This window comes from Notothenia rossii, assembly GCF_949606895.1.
Source record: "Notothenia rossii genome assembly, chromosome: 9".
NCBI lineage: Eukaryota > Metazoa > Chordata > Actinopteri > Perciformes > Nototheniidae > Notothenia > Notothenia rossii.
The window spans coordinates 11,000,974-11,020,736 of record NC_136907.1 but is presented as its reverse complement, the minus strand read 5'-3'; the positions used below and the strand labels follow the sequence as shown (position 1 = coordinate 11,020,736).

Genomic DNA, 19,763 nt, shown 5'->3' with positions numbered 1-19,763 from the left:
ATTGTCAACAATCACCTGCTAAGTATTTTTGAAAGTGCCTGCCCTTTCCAAATGGCTTCCAATGGAGCTTTCCTATATGGTTTGGTGAAACAAACCATCTGAGTCAGGTTAGTAATGCTCCATCACATGTTTTACATCTATTACAGGGTGAATCTTAAACTGAAGCTTGACTTTAAAGCAACCCAATGGAGGTTTCATGTAAGTTTAGTTCTTTCACTCATAGCTCGGGCTGCGGGGGTGCTAGAGACGGGAGCACTTTGATACGACCTTCCTAGCCGGAGATATGGCCGCGTGTTACAATAAACTTCCGTTGGGTCGCTTAAAAACAAATATCGCAAATCGAATCGCAATCGCAATATCTGTCAGAAAATCGCAATTAGATTATTTGCCCAAATCGTGCAGCCCTAGTGTGTAGGTGTGTGTGTCTATGTCTGTGCGGTCTGGAAAATCTGATTCCCATGAAGGGAAATGCAGTTAGGAAATCATTTCAACAATGCCGCACAACGAAAGCGGTGGCAAGAAGTAGCTTATTTGCGCACATGCACGGAATGAATCGGGTTAATGATACGGATTGGGTTAGTGGCGATGGGGTTTACGGTGCTGCGCATGCAGGGATCCTGGAAGCACCCCGACCTTGCTTGTCTTGTGAAGGCCCATTGATCGCTGCTTGCAGCTTTAATTTATATTGATGTCTCATTCTCTTTCACTGAACTCTTCCATGTTGTTCTTTATTTCACTTCATGTTTGTTTTCTAGTATCATCATTGTCATGTGAACTGCTTGATTAAACACTTATTAGCACACAAAAACAAAAAATGTCAGTTTTACATTTTATTGTTTCAGATAACATTGGTATGACCATGCTAACCATGCACAATGTCTACAGTAATCATTTAACTTAAAAGTTGAGCAGACTGGGATGGGTATGAGCAAACTATAATACACTATGAAATGGTTGTATATCCTCCTTTGCTTTTCCCAAAATCAGTTCATGTGGTACAGCAATGTTCAAATGTGCAAAATATACAGCAAACACTAACTTTCGAATACTATAAGGAGCATACATATTTGGCTACTACAATTAGCATCTGTCGATGGAACACAAGTCTCAATTTGACTTTATACGTGACATAATAATGTGCAATATGGCAGAAATGAAACATTTAAAACAAAGTTTCAAGTTTTACAGGTAACATCATATGGTTAGCAAAAAAATAAAGTAACTAATAAGTTCCTTATACTGTAAAGCATCTCTACTGGAATAACATTTGGACACGAACTGCAATTAAGACATTTAATGCATTTCTCAAGAGAGAGACTACATAATATTTCCTACACAGGACAACACAATACAGCCTGATGGATTGAGAGAAACTTAAACAGCATCTTTATAGCTACAGGATACACTTACAAGTGGATTGCTAAGCAATTATTCCTGCCCCAGTGCACTTCAGTCTTACACATCAACAGCCAAATATCCACTTGTTTTAAATCTAAACTTTATTTGTCTTATAGATTCAAGCGTAAATTAGTGTTGTGCCTTGGAAACCTTTTATATAGAAAGTCACACATACAGAAACTTTTCAAATGACACAAAGCTTCTCAGGCATCACTATTTTCATTGTAAGAAATCTATTTCTTGAATGGAATCCCTGAAAATGAGGTGCCTTGCCTGGGAAATAAATTACTGCAATTTTGCAAAAGAGCCAAATAAAGAAATTCACTATAGTCTGCAACACACATGTAGTATGTGGGCCATCATTTGATTGACGCCATGATTTTCTTAATGTGTAATAACATTCAATTGACAGCTTTGGAATCAACCTCCTCTCTCACATGCATTTAGAAAGTTCCAATTAAGGAATAAAAAGGATAATCAATCAAATGAAAAATGATCAATCCTATGGCCAGACTTCGCTGATGAGGAAGAGTCACTGGAGTTTAGTTTACCAGATATATCCATTAACTTCCAGCCAAATCAATCAGACACATGCATGAATACATTACCTGGGAAGAATATTTTTGAAGCATTTCAATGAGGCAATCATGAAAATGAAATAATCGTGCCTTCGCCATCAGCAACACACTTTAATGGCGTAAGGGGGCAAGTCAGAGGAACAAATGCAGCCATCAATGCTCAGAGCAGACTTTGCACTGGGACTGAACTGGGACCCAGTGAATAATCTGTGCAGGGAAATTTAGAGTTATTATACGTTAGCAATAGTGTGTTTACCTAATGTCTATAATATTCAAAACCCTGATTTTTGCCTTTTTTTGTCCTCTTTTTTCACACATCAGACACACCTCTCCCGCTCATCTCACACACACACTTTTTCTCCTGAGAACAGTAGAATAAGCCAAATCGTGGACACATAGTTGCAATGGTCATTCACTATGCGATTAGAATATAGAATATATGTTTTCTTTATATTGAAAGTCATAGTTTACAGTTTCTGTTATGATGATCTCTATGGCTCTATTCCCATCAACGAAGTGATACAGGGACACACGTTTAAAAGATTAACAGACTACTTGATGCTAAGTTTATTTGAAGAAGGAGGCGACATCACAATGAGTTTTGAGTCAGACATGGGACTCACAACGCCCCCAATGAGGTTCTTGTTGCAGTCGCCCTTGTTGCCCTCAGAGCTCAGTTTGGAGCAGGTGACGCTGCCTGTCAGGTCCATCAGGTCTTCCAGAGCTCGGCTGTTACTCACACTGCTGTGCTGGATTTCATTGACTGGCGAGAAGTTTGTGATTGAAATCAGTTCCTCCTTAGCAACTGGGCTGGAATATAATTTAAAAAAACAATGGTTTATGATATTTGTGGGGCAAGTCTGATATTGAAAAAACAGCCTTTTCTTGACTGCTGTGATATAGGTAAACAATGCACTGCACTGCACTTTTCCTCTTTTTATTTTTATTTCTTTGCAATGTATTTAAATAAATAAGCAAAACAAGAATTTACTATGAGTTAACCTATCAATATGCATTGTTATGTTTATTCTAAGTTTTAAAAAGAGAGGAGAGCAGAGCAAACACCACAAATGCCCAAAATAATGTACTTGTAAATATGTATATTATGGTGGTCTTTATATTACAATACATATTTCTTGTAGTTGAAAGCATACTTATTCATCCCAAATCTCTGTCAGGACATTGGAATGAAACAAGAAAAGGTGAATAAAAAATAGAAAAGTGATACAAAACACTATTGCCTCAACAAATAATGCTTTGCGTAACTTTTTAAATGTAAAATATGTTATAGTGGCAGGGGGGCCGTGGGTGATGTGGATAGCGATACTAACAATTCAAGAGGACCTCACCTGACCTCCATGGCCTGCACCTCATCAGAAGACCCCGTCCCCTTCACATTTAGAGGCTCCAGCCTGATGATTGGCGGCGACGGGTGTCCCACTGGCAGGGTCGCCACAGAGGGACTCATCACCTCCATCTGGGACCCTCCTCTAGCAGCAGTCACCACATGATGCAGGCTCCTCTGTTTGCTTACATCAGCAGTTATATGGCTTCTCTTCAAGGCACTTCCTTCACTCTTAACTGCTCCATTCATCATACTACCTTCCCTTTGGTTGACTTTGACATCTGCTGTCGGCTTTGTCTGCTCTTTGTTTATCTGCTCTTTAACATGTGCTCCCTGCTGCTTGTTTACATTCATCTCCACCTCTCTTCCCTGTTGCTTGAGGACACCGGCCTTGCCCTCTCTGTTAGTCGGGCTGCCGGGCTCTTCACTGGTTTGTCTGGTGTCCGGTCTCTTGTCAGTAACACTGCGTGATGCTGTCATTTGATGAGTGTTGCTTGTCATATGCACACTCTGCTGATGGTCCATCTGTGCTGCTGGCGCTTCTTTCTTCACCGGGATGTATTCCTTCATGTTGACTGAGACATGCTCTTTAACCTGAAACTCAACCTTTTTCACTGCCTGCTCGTTCACCTGAGCTTTAGTTTGAACAGTCTTTACTTCACCTGTGGAGAGTGAAGAACAGCACAGTGGGCTTCACTTTACTTGGATTGTCCTGGTCACTCCAAGTAAACTATACTTACTTGATTATTTTCTAGCAGCAATACTGGATGTCACTATCAACAGTATAACTGGTCAAGTTCATACTAAACATTGACATTGGCTCCAATGAGCTGAGAACTTAAACTTAACACTCCAAATACAGTTTGAGCTTGCATTGTGCACAGCTTTCCCTCGATAAGTCTGCCAAGGGTGTTTTCAAGGGCAGCTAATTTTACATTCAACTCCCATGGCACTGATTTACAGTAAAAAGTGCCCTCTCAGCACCAAGAGGGAAGATCTTTTCTCCTGCTCCATTTTCCGGAAGAAAATGGCATAACCTTCACAACATGTTGATGAAATGTATGACCCAAGGAACAAAGCAATTGCTTGGTTGATGAAGACAAGGGGGTTCATTCTTTAGAATTGCCAAAGCCAAAGCCACATTATTATCACATAACAAGACGCTCAGATGAATGTGTAAAAGATGTGTCCCCTATTGAGACTTTACACGAGCCAACGTTAAGATTACTGCTGCACATGCACAAAATAAGCTTATAAAGGAATCTCATCATAAACCATGCATGGTCTATTTGCAATTTCTTTGCTGCAAGGAGTAAAGAGAGCGGTGGAGTAAGCAGGGGCAGCAAGCAAACGTAGGTATCTGCATTGCGACTGAAAAGCACACTGACCTGGTGGGGAGACGGGCTTAGTCTCCGCCTGCTCCTCCTTCTGATTCAATGCAGAACAGAGACGATCAAGTCAACGTTTGTGGTAATCAGGACACAAAACCAAAGTATCACGAACAATAGTATTTAATAAAGAAGATAACAACAGAAAGTCCGACTTTTAAAAATCACATGTAGGTGTTTAAAGTCAGCTACACTGTACGAGAACGGGCGGCTCTCTCACAGTACCTTCATTTCAGCTTCGGTCTTCCGAGTTCTCTTCATGATCTCTTCAATTCTCTGAAGAAAAAAAAAAATATCAACATTACATTTGAAAACATTGCAAAGTTTAAAATATTTTCATTCTGCAATCGGTTTGTTTAAAATGACCTTTTTTCTTAGATGCCTCCCCTCCTCTTCTTGCTGCTTCTGCCGCTCGGCTTCCTCCTTAGCCATGACTTGCTCTTTCTGTTAAGATAGGAGAACAATTCAGATAACATGCTAAAGAAATACAATTTTCACAGGAAACAACCGACAATCAGAACCCAATATGTACAGTAACAGGGCGAAAACATTGGCTTTATAATGACGTCTCGCCTCTTTGCCCACCTGAGTCTGGAGCTCCTTGTCCTGCTCCTCCTTCTTTAGTCTTTCTTTTTCTTCTTTAAGCCTGTGAAGATCTTCTTCGATTTGACCCTTTTCCTTGACTTGTTGAGCCTTTGCCTCTTGCTGTTGCTTCTCCTGTGCGAATTGCTTTTTCAGCTGTTCTTGCCTGAGTCTGATTGGAAGGAGCAGACACTCATTACCTCCATTTAAAGACTTCAATCCAATGCCTTTTTAATTGATGTATCAATAAGACTCACCGTTCTTCTTCTTCTTGTTCCCGCTTTTTCTCGTCCAGCTCTTTCTGAGCTCGAGCCTGACGCCTACGCTCTGCCAGCAACTTGGTGGCCTCCTCTGCATTTGTTGTGCCAGCTGCCACCTTCCCTGTAGAGGCGCACGGTGCTGAGTCTTGAAAACACACAGAAAAAACTGGTGTTACATCAACAAAGTGTACTCTTACAACTGTAACGAAACACATGTTTACTCTAATACAATAACTTGTATTAAGTCTACCTTTTTTCTTATCTCCGTCCTGAGCGTTGCTGTGCGTCTTCTTCTCCGAGGAATCCACTTTAGGAGACGTGTGGTTATTGTCACTTTTGAGATGCATATCCGAAGGTTCACCTTTAGGTGATCTGGATTTAGTGATTCCAACGTTGACCACATTCTTCTCATCTTGTGAAGAAGGAATTGTGCTGTTGTTGTCCGTATTCTTATCCACTGCTGAGGATTGTCCGTTGTGTTTCTCCACCTTCTTGTCTTCTGCTTTCCTATCATCAGGTGACCGGTTTTGACGATGCCTTGTAGGAGAGCAATGGTACTGATGTGCATTGCAGGGAGACTGGGCACGCATTTTCGAGGCCAGCCTGCACACAGAAGATGTTCCGTTAAAAGATGCCCTTTTTATGCTCATTTTCAGGTCACTTTTTGTATTTTGTGCTTCTACTGTGACTTGTTTACATGCTTTAATGTTCTCTGTTGTGATTGGTCAAAAGCTTAGAGATGTCCAGCCCCTTAGCAGACTATTTACATGCACACAAACATATATAACAGGAAGGGGGGAAAAAACTCAAAAGCATATAGGGCCCCTTAATGATTAAGAGTTAATGACAATAAAAACATTGAAATATAATTTGTTCAAACAAGTTAGTACTACCAGCTGACAGCCAGAGGTGGGAAATAGTGGAGTACAAATACTTCGTTACTCTACTTAACTACATTTTTCTGGTATCAGTACTTTAATCCACTACTTGTTTTTCTGACGACTTTTTACTTTTACTTCTTACATTTTTAACACAAATACCTTTACTTTCTACTTCTTACATTTTCCAAACAGGTTCGTTACTTTAGTTTCAATCTGTGTTTAGTGGCGTGATCATTATTATTTAGAGTCATTGCGTGCCTATTGATTTGAACACGGTCGATCCGTGTATCCATCATTTCCTGGTCTTCTCCAAAGAAGAGGGACCAATGAAAACGTTGTCATGTTGCCGTTGTTCAGCATCGAAACATTCATTAGCTAAAAATTACATTATTGTTCTATTAATATAAAGAGAGGTCAGGTACTCTTTAAAACAGTTGGCATTTATGGGTACTTTTTACTCAAGTAAACTTCGAAGCCCACACTTCTTTACTTTTACTTGAGTAAAGAAGTTTAGCCAGTACTTCTACTTTTACCAGAGTATTTTGAAACACGAGTATCTGTACTTCTACTCGAGTAAAGGATGTGTGTACTTTTGCCATCCCTGACAGCCATGTTTGCACACCTTTCACCAAACAAATCTTACTTGGAGGTAGTAGGGGACGCCAAGTGCCTTGTGACACTTGCAGGGGATTCAGATCTTCTGAGAGGGGACCCGCAGCCCGGGGATGCAGTTCTTCTCTCTCTGCGCAGCCGCTCTTTCTGCACAGAGTAGGGGGATTAAATACATAAGATCTTGCCGATTCTACCCAATTATGATATATATACAAATATGTACAAGGTCTGACCTTGGGGGTATTGGGGGTGGACTGCGATCCTCCTTGAAGTCCAGCTCTGTTGTGATCTGCAGGGTTCAGCGAGCCGCGGAAAGGGGACCGGTGAGGGCTGCAGGGCGCTGTGTGATGACAAACAGCATGCTTATCAAATCAAATGATGGCAAATCACAGGTGAAAAAGGGACGTTAATACAGTTGCCAGGGGAGGGTTTGACCAGACAGTGTGTGTAGCACCCAGCTCACAGACCATTGTCTTCTGTTGCATTTAAAGCCACAAGGTAATAGGTATACATTTATCAGCGATATAGGCTTCCATTTTTAACTGAGTGATACATTTTTCTTCTCCTATTGAAATGTTGGTACTCAGAATTTTGGTAGAAAAACATAGAAGCTAAAATCTAATTATTCCCTGCTAAACTTTGTCCAAATCAATGCCCAGTCTTCTTTTGGACAAACTTATTTTTTGCTCTGATTCTGCCAAAAAAAGAGGCTATTGATTCCCCAGAATTAGATTAGTCCCGATTGAGGATAGGATATTGAACACATCACAGTCGGATATAATGGGGTATGTTAATAGCATTAATTCTGGGGTTGTATGCACTGGGATGAAAGCAGACCATAGGCAGACACATACCAGCGCGGTGGCTAAGAACACAGTCCCAATTCCCAACATTTCTGTCCTTGCCACACCAAAAAAAGCAAATGAAAACACACATGGACTTTGTGCAAACCCACAATCACAATAGCAGAGGCCCTACGTACAACATGAAGCAGTCTTCTTGCGATCATTTGTTACTTATGGTCCATCTGTCACCATCTGTAAAGAGTAATCCCTAAAGGCTGCAGCGCTCTCAGTGGGATGACTGTGTCTATTTTATTTCTATTCTAGGTCATGTGCAATTAATCTCCAAAAATGACTGCTCCACTTTTGAACCACTTAGCTGCCTTCATTTTTGAAGCGAGGGTAAAATGAAACAAATACTTTCATAGTTATCTACACACAGTACAAATAAAACCACAAGTGTTTAGGATCACGTCATTCTGATCTCGTGCCCTTTGGCCTGTTTTTAATTACGTGTGACTAATCTGGGGAAACTAATCCAGAGGTTGACTTCAAGGGAAATTTGAAAGCGAACCATACAAACATGCTACTGAAACAAACATTTGAATATCAGACTAAATGTGGAAAATTAATGAAGGAAAAGACACACGTTTTGTTAGTGTACAGAGAGTCTACAAGAGAGGGAGGAATGAAAGTTCCTCAAGAAAATTAGGAAGGTGAAAATGTTCCTGCTTCAAATCTTCCTGAAAATAAGGTTAGACCATTATACGTTTTGGTTTAATGCCAGTAAAGGCCTCGGCACTGATTGCATCTGCCTAATAAATCGCATCCCTGAAGCCTGTCTCCACAGTTTTGCTTCCATCCCCACTTTAATGATGCTAAAAGTAACTGCAGCAGAAAGCACAAACACAGCAGACATACTAAAAGCGTAGAGAACATGCACATTACTTTGCATATCATGCCTCATTTGCAAGTTTTAATAACAGAGCAGCATGCATCACAGCAAGCAACAGTTTGACTTTGGTGCAAGTTGAAATTCCAACTCACCAAAAGGCAAACAAAAACAGTCATGGTAGGTGTTGAATGATACATATGGGAGGGCAAAGGGGGTCTTAACTTTACCAGATTCGCTGACAGCAGGAAGGGGGGAGGCAATGCCATGGGAAAAGGCGGAGACAGCAGAGAAAGGGAGTGGGACATTGTCACTGTCACCTAAAGGCAGCGGGCGGAGCAGAGCAGAGCACAGCATTATGAACAGTTGATCAATTCCTCGTCCAGCTGCAGAGACCCGGAGGGGAGTTAACATACCAGCAGGGATGTTGTGAGGTCATGTAACCACAACAGGCTTTTGATGTTGTGCTGTGAAGCAATTACGTGTACGTTTTCTACATTTCCGACTTTGTTAACTGCCCAAAAATGTCACTTAAGCACAGATTTATTGTTTTCAAATTTACGTTATTAAGATTTGGCCGCACAAGGTTTTTAGTAGACCTATTTCTTTGTATTTAAATGTGTTGTTTTTTCATTTAGACCACTTTGTACTCTATTATTATTACATAGACAACAGTGCTGATATGTAACTCCATCCTGTCTCTGTGGGAAATCAGGAACACATTTTTTCTCATGCGTATTTAGGCAGCCAGGCTGTTGGCCAAGGTCGGGCCATGAAAAAAGGCTTTCTTTTACACACTCACACATGCATGCTAACACACACACACACACACACACACACACACACACACACACACACACACACACACACACACACACACACACACACACACACACACACACACACACACACACACACACACACACACACACACACACACACACACACACACACACACACACACACACACACACACACACACACCTACAGGGCACACACACACACACACACACACACACACACACACACACACACACACACACACACACACACACACACACACACACACACACACACACACACACACACACACACACACACACACACACACACACACACACACACACACACACACACACAGAAACCTACAGGGCACACACACACACACACACACACACACACACACACACACACACACACAATATGTCGTGGTGTCTACAGCTAAATGGAATGCTTCTGGTAAAAGCAAAACTTGTGTCTAAGTTTAAGATCCTTCATGCCTTGCATTCATGCCGCTTGTATCTAAAACTCTAATCTTTGTTCTTACCGCCTCCTGCGTGGCAGCCTCTGCTCCAGCGTTTGGTCCTCTGCTCCAGCTGAAGGCTTCTCTCCAGAGAGCGCTTCATCAGGGCCTCCAGGCGCTCCTGAACGCCACACAGCAGAGACAATTGTTATACTGTCACCTCACCACTAGCTTTGTTTCATTGGCATTTTTACACACCACCAGGGAAAAGTTGTTTTTTGTTTGTATCTTGCAGCAACCACACGTTAAATAGAGTGCATTAGACAGATCATGATTATATGTTTTTTGTTTGTTTTATCAGCTGACCCTGTCCTCTTCAAGCTGATGCCTCCTCTTCTCCTCCACTGCAGCTCTGCGGAGCTCCTCTCTCTGCCGCTGCTCCTCCAGCCGCTTCCAGCGCTCCTCCACTGTGCGTTCGTACTGCAGGCGAGCTCTGCACTCCTTCTCCCTGATCAGCTGCTCCCGGGCCACTGAAAGAGACAAGACAAGGTTTCAAGAAAAAAAAAAAAAAAAGAAGCTAATGGACCGATGTTATGTGAGTAAGAATGAAAAGTCAAATCAAACTCAAAAATGCATTTCAATCTCTTTTCAAAATATCTCTTTAAGACATATATTTTTTACTTGTGAATAAACACTCAAAATCTTTCAGTGTTACCCGAAGTTCTATGTACTTGAATCCACAGAAAAGACTATCATGAAGATAGAAATCCTTGTCTTCATTGAGACAACTGCAGGAGCTGCATGACCTATTTCTGTGGACCACTCTGTTACTATCTCATTGTCTCAAGTGACATAGTTCATCATATCAGAACTCCAGTGAACTTAACTTCCACTGGCCATTGAAGGTCTTCCATAACCAATTAAACTGTTGAGAGAAAAACTTTGCAGGGAAAGTGCACTGAGAAATAATCCCAGCAGTGGCAGGAACTTCAGAGCTCATCAGTTCACAAAAATCTGATCCTTTATTCACACTTGTGTCAAAAGTAAAAGGACATCACCTACCCAGGCTTTTCTCCCTCTCCTCCCGTCTCTCTTTGGCTAATCGCATCCTGTCGTCCGTCTTCATATAACCCTCCGCAACTGAAAGAGGAATACAAATGTCAGGAAACAAAAAGTAGGCATTGGAAAGGGAGATAACTTGCTTTTGAACAGATGCAAACATAGACTTACTTTGTTTACCTGCATGGTTATTAGCTGTCAAGTGTGAAGGGGACGCGTGTCCATTTATTTGCGGCTTCTTGTCTGTGCTCGATGGAGCTGTGATGACAGAAGGAGATAAAGCACACTCAGCTTTGTCTAAAGAGGAATGACATCAGCACCTGAGTACTGACCTGCAGTGCTGCTCTAACACCAGCAGAGGGAAACATGTCTGCAGCTCTAGAGGGGCTGCTCTGTGGTAAATGCATTGTATAGCAAAATGCCAAGCAGACCCATGCCAAGGGCAAACTGCAGCAATACGCAGGAGAGAGGGGGAAACCGTCCTTGGCGTGATAGTCCCTCCACACATGCTGAATGCCTCTTCTGATTAGGTTGCTGCTGTGACTGCTGATAACAGAGCAGCCCTGAAACACAAGTCCCTGGGCCTGCAGAGTCTTATCACGCATTCTATAATGTGTCTCTAGTAATTGTGCAATTATCCAAATAATTGTGAGGTCAGTTGGAAAAAAGGGTGCATCATGTGATAGGAACACTCACTAGTTTTTCCAGTTCGGGCCGGAGAGCTGTGACCATTTGTTGGAGATCTCTTCTCAGGGAGCAGAGTGATGGACGGCGGTGCCATCTTTTCACCTGAAGCACAAAAAGAATAAAAGATTACACGGAGCACTGATCTTAAGAGAAAGCTGTTATTCTCACATCAATATCACATCATAAGTCTGATAAAAAAATATGTTATTAGATAAATCCATACTCTAAAGATTAGATATTGAGTTTATTAATATTGAAATCTGATCTTGGACATGTCTCTTAATCACCATGTAAATACAGAGGTTAAAAAAAAAGTTGAATCCACAAATTCCCTGGATCAATATGTGCCGTGTCAGCTAAACTGCCATCAAAAACAGTTACTTCACTTGATGAGGTGAATTCCTCTCTTTTATTGAGTGTACTGAAAGCTGGCAGAAACTCTCATGATGTCAGACAAGGTGAGCTGCCAAGCATTAATGCTTTACCAACCTAACTTAACATATACATTCATCATGGATAACTGGTCAAATGTGTTTCCTAACATTATTATTTATTCAGTGGCCACAATCTAATCTACTGGTTGTTTTTAGTGTAGCTTATTCTTATGGTTTTGTGGTGAATACTGCTCATACTTTATGCCCTGTCATAGCTGTTTTATAAAAATACAAGCTACAGAAACAACATTATGTGTACAACATGCTGCCTTAGGCATGACAGTGAAACAAACACACATAAAGTGCCTCCAGTGGTCTGTCACTTTGCATTTTCTCATTGAAATAGTAAGTCAATGGGACAGTGGAAAGTATTTTCTGGAACAAAACTCATGCAATTATGTGAAATTCAAATCCACTTATTCCCGAGGGCAAATACAATGTGAGATAATGACCCATGTCAAAGGCATCCCAAAATAGTTTGATGCTCATAATAAATGATGGGGTCTGTCTGGGTCATAGGCAATAACCACTCGTCCTTTCTCCACCCGTTTGAACCCTTTTATCTGATTAAGTCGCGTCATCACCAAAAATGGCTACACCATTTTTTTGGATCAGAATTAAAAACAATGACTGCAAACCGGTGCGCACAAGAGGCTAATCCTGTTTTGTTGACGTTCACTCGTGATTAATACAAAAAAAAACATTTAGCCCGTGATTTAGGTTTATTTACTTGGAAAAGTGTAAATCTTTTAGATCTTCTTCCGTCGAAAAGGGTTAGAAAGCCTTAGCGAATAAACAAAACATTGAAGCCGCTCTGCACAGCCAGCATCATTCTCTGAAAGCGGTGGAAATGTCAATTGCGTCATTCATGAGTCTGCTTTAAATCGCGTCGCAAACACAACAATAGAGCCCGATAGCATGACGATACCAAACGAAGCAAATATTCAGCTTACCTGTTATTGCACTGGAAGATGTGACTGTTTTCGCCATGGTGTCACAGGCACAATGCAGCCAGATGTATGGACCTGCTGTCCCCCAAAACACTCTGCAGTGAAGCCAATGCAGCACAGGTATCCGTTTCCCTGCAAGGCTGCAGCAACAAGAGCAGCCACTGTGCACACAACCAAGCACACACCATTCAAATGGATGGCCTGAAGGTCATTGTGAAGGCTGGAGAAAATGTCCAGGACAAGACACTGTTGTGCGGATGGATGGAGAAGAGGAGATGATGATGCGCACACAATCGAGTTGACTACCCAGCGATCACACCGTGCGTCGCAGCGTAAGCCCGCCCTGATCAGCACAGCCTGCCGGTAGATGGGGGAGATGTCCTCTTCCTCTCTGCACGCAGCTCAACCTCGACCAAACCGAATGAAGCTTCATTAATGCAATGTTGTTTGGCCTGTTTGCCTGAATTAAATATTGTCGTTTTATTTTCTTGTCAGAGAGTAGCAGAATGTTAAAAGGAAATAAAAAGGCACTTCTAACATCTCCGAACACTTTTAGTGTCTGTGGGTCTGACCGGTAAAGGGCTTTATGTGTCAGAGTATTGAAAGCCAAAGACAGAAAGGAATAAGAAACATTGCAACTTTGATAAACTGTCCAGGGGTCAGTGGCAATATAGACTGACTCAATGTCTGCAGGACTAATGAGGAAAGTGAAAGGTGCGGCCTGGAAAATCCAGAGATGAGGAAAAACAAGAAGTGCAAGGGAATCTGGTCAGTTGATGGAGAGAAAATGACAATGCAAAGCGATAAAGGGAACGGAGTGTGGTTGTAAAAGATACAGAAATAAGATTAAACTGAAAACAATATTTAGCATTCAATGTCACTTCATGTGACATGTTCCAAACACATGCTACTCATCTCAATGCGATATCATGAGAATGTTCACGTTTAAATGCACTGTCTGTCTGCATGAATATTTAAATGAATAACGTAAAAATTACTACAATACAATAATTTAGAAAGATTATTTGTAAACGGATAAAACTATACTGAAGGTACCAAAAGTACAATTCCTCATCATGGTGAATAGTTCATTTCAGAATATAATATATTATACAATTTGATTTTAATAAGTGATGCATTTATGTGTACATTACAGCATGATGTATTCCTGCATACTTTTGTATTAATAATCTAAATCTGAATTTGTTAGTAGAAATTAAAACTTTAAAAATAAATGTAGTGTTTAAAGAGTGGTACTTGTACTACAATGTACTGTAAGTGTGAAGTTGCAGAAATTGGAAATACTCAAGTAAAAGTACAAGTACCTAAAAATGTGCCACTGGTTAAAAGACACTTTGGTTTAAGGTTTGTCAGCTGTTTTAAGGAACACTGTAGGTATCCCAAACTTAGAGATTGTGCAGGATCAGTGACAGGCATGGTGGATGTGTATCAATATCCTTAGTTTAGACAACTTAAAGGGGGGGGGGGGTTTCAAACCCACCTCACAGAGATCTAGCATGATCTACATGCATGAACCACTGAGCTATAGCTTAAGGACTGATTTTGAAAACATTTGTTGTCATATTAAATATCTATATATATTTTTTTACAAGTTAGATTTTACTATGTTTTATATATCATATTATTTTTATTTTTTTTGGCAGTCGGCTATGGCTGAGAGGAAGAGCTGTTGTCTTTGACTCAGAAGGTGGTGTTCATTCCCAGCTGTGCAGTTATTATGTTGATTTATCCTAATGTGTATTGTGATGCTTGTTAAATTGTGCGTGATCTCACTGCCATAGTGGAGAAGAGCTTCAAGTCAAAGAACTCATACCTGTTAGAAATCCCATCCCTTACTCTCCTGTTACTGAGTTTTAGGTAATAGCAAAACCTTTAATAGCAACACATAAAGAAATATAATGCGTGTTCTGTTTATTCTCACCTTAAATGTTTTTATTAATACATTTATTTATTTATTTCCATATTTATATTTTTTCTTGTGTTTTATTTATTCCCACATTTATTTATTTCAGTTTTTTCTTACATTAATGTATTCTTTAATTTGGTTATTCCTCTATTTATTCTGTATTTATGCATTTATTTATTTTTTACTTATATTTGGTCCTCCATACCCGTGTGCTCGTTGTGGGCTTAACCCTCCTGTTGTCTTTGGGTCAAATCTGACCGATTTACTACTTTCATCTATCATAACTTTTTTGTTTTACATTATTGCATTAAGGCTTTATGATATCCTTCACATTAGAGATTTGAAATATAATCACCACTTTCATTGAATTGTGAATGATTTAGTCAACTTTGTAACACCCATGGTGTTTGTTCCCGGTCCAAAATGACCGGCATAAAGAAATGTAATTAGTAACCATCCGGATCAGATAACACACACACACACACACACACACACACACACACACACACACACACACACACACACACACACACACACACACACACACACACACACACACACACACACACACACACACACACACACACACACACACACACACACACACACACACACACACACACACACACACACACACTCTCTAGATGTGTTCCCCCCCCCTTATGTGCCCATTCCTACATGGATCACACCTGGCACACGCAATACATGTTCAGTGTCTGTTCTTTGTATATTTATTGCAGTTTTTCATGTATACCAGTAGTCTGATACAATACTTACAGTTTGAAAGGGTGTTAAATGAAATTTGGTGATGATTAATGGTTTTTGTGTTAATGTAATAGCAGTTAAAACAGGACCGGTCAAATTTGACCGTGAACACCAAAGTAAGGGCGTTCATTGTTTTAAAAACACATTGGTGGTAAAATAACATAAGTAAGATAGTACTTTATTGATCCCAATTTGGGAAATGTTTGTCTTGCAGCAGCATAAAAAGACATGGCATTGTACAATACAAATTAAAAAGACTAGAAATAATCAAGAACGTATCAATATAAAATATAAAGCAAGCTATTATAAGTATGTGAGGGATGGAATATGAAATATATTAAACGTAAAAAAACGTACAGTGTGATTTATCTTCAGTAGGTGCAGAGGTCTATGCATTGGTTTTTCATGCACAAGGAGTGCAAGTTCACTATATGTATGTTACCTTATCCGAACTGCAAATTAGTAGAGCGGATAACCATGAAATTGTGCACTTTTTGAAAGAAACATGAAACTTCTACCATAGTTAGTTTATACCATGAGGTTTATTTTCAGATGTGGAGGGAAGTCAGATTTGACCTCTGAGGCCCGGGAGAGGTCAAATCCAAGATGGCCGCCAATAATACTCAAAAATGCCTCACTTTGGAACCAAACACTGTAGAAAAACACTTAAGGTGTCATTTCCCACACATTTTAGGGTGCCCATTCTGTTGGTGATACCTTTGAGACCAATAGAATTCAAGAAAATGCATTTAGATCAATGTGGATGTCAAATAATGCAAACATAGGGTGGTGAACGATGCAAAAAGGTAGTTTATTTTAAAAATAATAACAGTAATGATAAGGTTAATAATGATGTCAATAACAATAATAACAATGCCAATAACAACAGTCATTGAAATAATAAGTAATTTTTTAACTGATTTATTATTTAACTTTTTAATCATCAAGGGACGGAGAAGTGGTTAACAACACCACAGTCCTTTCATGTCAGGATCACATATTGGTAGTGATCAAAAATCTTAACAGTCCCCAGAACAAAAGCAGAGATCTGTACACTTAAGTGCAGCTTTGACACATGAGCACCGTCCAGTGCACCCTTTCTGACAGTTACAGCGGATCAGCTCATGGCAAGACTTTGCTGCTTCAGGGAGAGTTGTCCAGAGTGGCTGCCACCCAGTGGTTTCTTTTGTCCAGCCCCAATCAGATGGCTCTGGCATCTCTGGGTCCAGGACCAGTGACTGGTTCCAAACGTTAGCCTGAAAGCAAGTACGCTTGATGTGCTGTTTGAGGGCAGCCTGGGTTGGAGGGATGTTTTCTAAACTCCTGGACTTCTGGGAGAAAAGCTGTTTCCTGGCATCATTCACTTCCATGCACTCACTCGTTCGGTCATACATGAGCACCACGAATCTTTCCAGCAGTAACATGGAATCTTCACTGACCTCACTTGGCATGCACAGGAGTTCCTGGAAAGCATCACTGACCTCTGGGAAAGACTTCCATCTCTCCCAGGCAATCTTCTTTCCACGGCCAGCAAATGCAGACACGGTGTCACATCCAGTGAAAGCGTGAAAGACAGGGAGAGTCAGGCATTGGATAGGAGTCATTGTGGCAACCATTTCATGAATAGCGATAAACCGGAAACTCGACCCAACACCAAAGGAAACCCACAGTTCATCGGGAGATATTTTGCTAAAACAAGCCACTGCCAACACCACCACATCTGTATCAACGGTACGTATGGTCACCTTCTTACAACCTTTATGCACAGCGTCTGCCACATGCAGAAGTAGCCGGGTGTCTGCCTCTTCTTGTGAACATGGGGCAAGGCAGGTCACACATGAATCGGCAGGAGAGCAGAGGACTCCAGTTCCATCTGTTGCATACAGTTCCTTGCCCTGTGCTACTGGCAGACTTACGGCTTCTCGGGCCAGGAAGGAAAATAACTCTGTTTTGTTTTCATCACATCGAAGGAAGTCTTTCCAGTTCTTGGGCATCACAGTAAGGGGAGCCACCCTTTTCCTCTTGCCATTTCCCCTCTTCTGTCTTGTTGAAGCTTTCAGGCTGGCAGATAGGTATACATCCCAGACAAGGTCAACACGGATGCTTACCTCTAGTTGAGCAGAGATGTATGGTATGAACACTGTTTCTCCATACTCTTGAAATGTTCTTGATAACTTTGGATTCAGCATTTGAACCACAGCTGCACCATCTATAATTACTGCATCAGTCTTAGGAACACTCTTGATTTCAAGCAGATTTGACTCCAGGCAGCGAAGCAGATCTGCTTTAACCCCGAACCGAAGTTTTCCTCCACTTGACAGAGCTGGAGGTGCTGCCTGGTTTTCGTGGGAAAAGAAGTGGTTGATGTCTCCATCTCGTGTTTGACATGAGATGTACAGCCTTGAAAAAAGACCACAGTCACTCTTCAGTGCAGCGAGTTGTGCTTTCTCTTTTGATTTGACCTTCACAGGTGGTCTGCTGAATAGTGGCAACTTTTTTTTTGGAAGATGGTGTGTGATAGGTGTTGTACACCTTTCCAGCCTTTGGGTCACAAACTCGGTGTACTGCTCCTCACCAATGGTATAAATCCTTCTTACAGTATCAGCAACTTGGGTATCAACGATGTCTCTTGTGTCAATGACTAAAAGATCTTGGCTGTGTTCTAGAAATGGATTCCCCATCTCTTCCAGCACCGTGACAAGTGCCTTAACCTCCTTCAGGAATGTGGCTTGCACTCCAGGTTGCTGGTCATGGTGTCTAGAGTCACTGGGTCCATGCTGTTGGTGTGTTGCCTGTTCTTCAAACTCTTTAGTGATCCTGGCGATTTCTGGTCCTGCTACCATCCAGCGTCTGAGTGCTTCTGGATTGCCAGTCAGTCCGATAGCCCCACCAGAACCTTTGACCATGGCATTGTTCTGTTCATGGCACTGGTCAAGTGCCATGGCAGAGAACTGGTTGCTGGTTTTGTGCACCACGAAATGTCCAGACTTGAATTCTGCCAGGACATCTGGGTGTCTGTCCGCAAGAGTCATCATATCACGGATGTGTACGGGAAGCCATCTGCTGTAGTGTGTGTGATCCAGGGCGAACATCCAGGGCATGATCTGTGTTAGGGATTCCACGTACAGCTGGAAGTTGCCTTCACGAATGGACCTCATGTACCGCAAAACGAGAAGCTGCAATGACAGGGTCTTATGCCAGTAGTCAAAGTGAACACTAGCCTTTGCTTGTTGTATGCACCACTCCTCAAAAGATAGACTGTCAGGTGGCATGGCATCTGTATCATCAGATATGCAATTTTCATTGTCTGCTCGTTGCAGTAGTGTATAGAGGCTTGCAGCTGTGATCTGGTGTGCATGGCGGGTCTTGGTGACATGTTTGGCATGTATGAAGGAATTTGCTGTTCCAGAACTTGCAATATCAGCCTGGACCAGAGCATTGTTCCAGCCACTGTCTTCTAGCCAGTCTCCCAGCAACTTCAACATAGCCATTTCGACGTGTAGACCACCAAACATGATCACAAAGTGATCTTCTCCATAAGTGTCTGGCCAGGTCCACTGTACTTGTTTAGCGAGAGCATACAGTGGTTGGTCAGCAGCAATGACAGGAATCTGACCAGGGTTCACATGTTGAATTGCTCTTTTTACGATTTCCATAGAGTGCCGAATCATTGCTACTGAATGTGCATTGTCAAGAAAGAGAGGTAATAATGCATTGATTGCTGCAGGAGGGATGACAGCATGGTGAACACAGGCATGGTAGGCAGACCACGATATCATGCCATCAATGGCTGACGTTTCAACAGCTGTCTTGACTTTTCTGAGCCATGGATATTCATCCTCTGTGGCGGCTGTAGAAACTAGGAGGGTGGAGGGTCTCACAGGACCTTGTACAGGTGGCACACTAAATTCCTTTTTGTGGAGGGAAGCTGGTGGCACGACTGTGTATGATGTTGGCAGAGGTTTCACTGACTTGGTGGA

The 19,763-nt window shown here is 41.5% G+C and overlaps 1 protein-coding gene across 5 annotated transcripts; it reads right to left on the bottom strand.

The window, feature by feature from the left end:
- Window positions 1-817: 817 nt before the first annotated feature.
- Window positions 818-13,478, bottom strand: map7d2a (MAP7 domain containing 2a). Of its 5 annotated transcripts, none has more exons than XM_079647480.1 (17): window positions 13,095-13,477; window positions 11,717-11,809; window positions 11,192-11,278; window positions 11,024-11,101; window positions 10,328-10,491; window positions 10,046-10,142; window positions 8,949-9,038; window positions 7,278-7,384; window positions 7,076-7,191; window positions 5,802-6,154; window positions 5,549-5,696; window positions 5,295-5,463; window positions 5,076-5,153; window positions 4,935-4,985; window positions 4,710-4,749; window positions 3,326-3,983; window positions 818-2,786 (listed from the first exon to the last, which is right to left on the bottom strand). In XM_079647480.1, exons 1-17 carry the CDS (start codon window positions 13,129-13,131, stop codon window positions 2,528-2,530), a joined length of 2,625 nt encoding a protein of 874 aa, XP_079503606.1. In that variant the 5' UTR covers window positions 13,132-13,477; the 3' UTR covers window positions 818-2,527. The 5 variants fall into 5 exon arrangements, with proteins under 5 accessions (XP_079503606.1, XP_079503607.1, XP_079503608.1 ...); XM_079647481.1 differs by having other exon boundaries at window positions 4,710-4,746; XM_079647482.1 differs by having other exon boundaries at window positions 11,201-11,278.
- Window positions 13,479-19,763: the final 6,285 nt, after the last annotated feature.

Excerpts from the sequence above, each read along its gene's own strand:
- map7d2a (XM_079647480.1), bottom strand. The coding sequence starts at position 13,131 with ATGGCGAAAACAGTCACATCTTCCAGTGCAATAACAG. Across the intron at positions 11,279-11,716 it reads GGCCCGAACTGGAAAAACTA|CTCCATCGAGCACAGACAAG; the intron begins GTGAGTGTTCCT and ends CTGTCATCACAG. Across the intron at positions 3,984-4,709 it reads TAAGCCCGTCTCCCCACCAG|GTGAAGTAAAGACTGTTCAA; the intron begins GTCAGTGTGCTT and ends CACTCTCCACAG.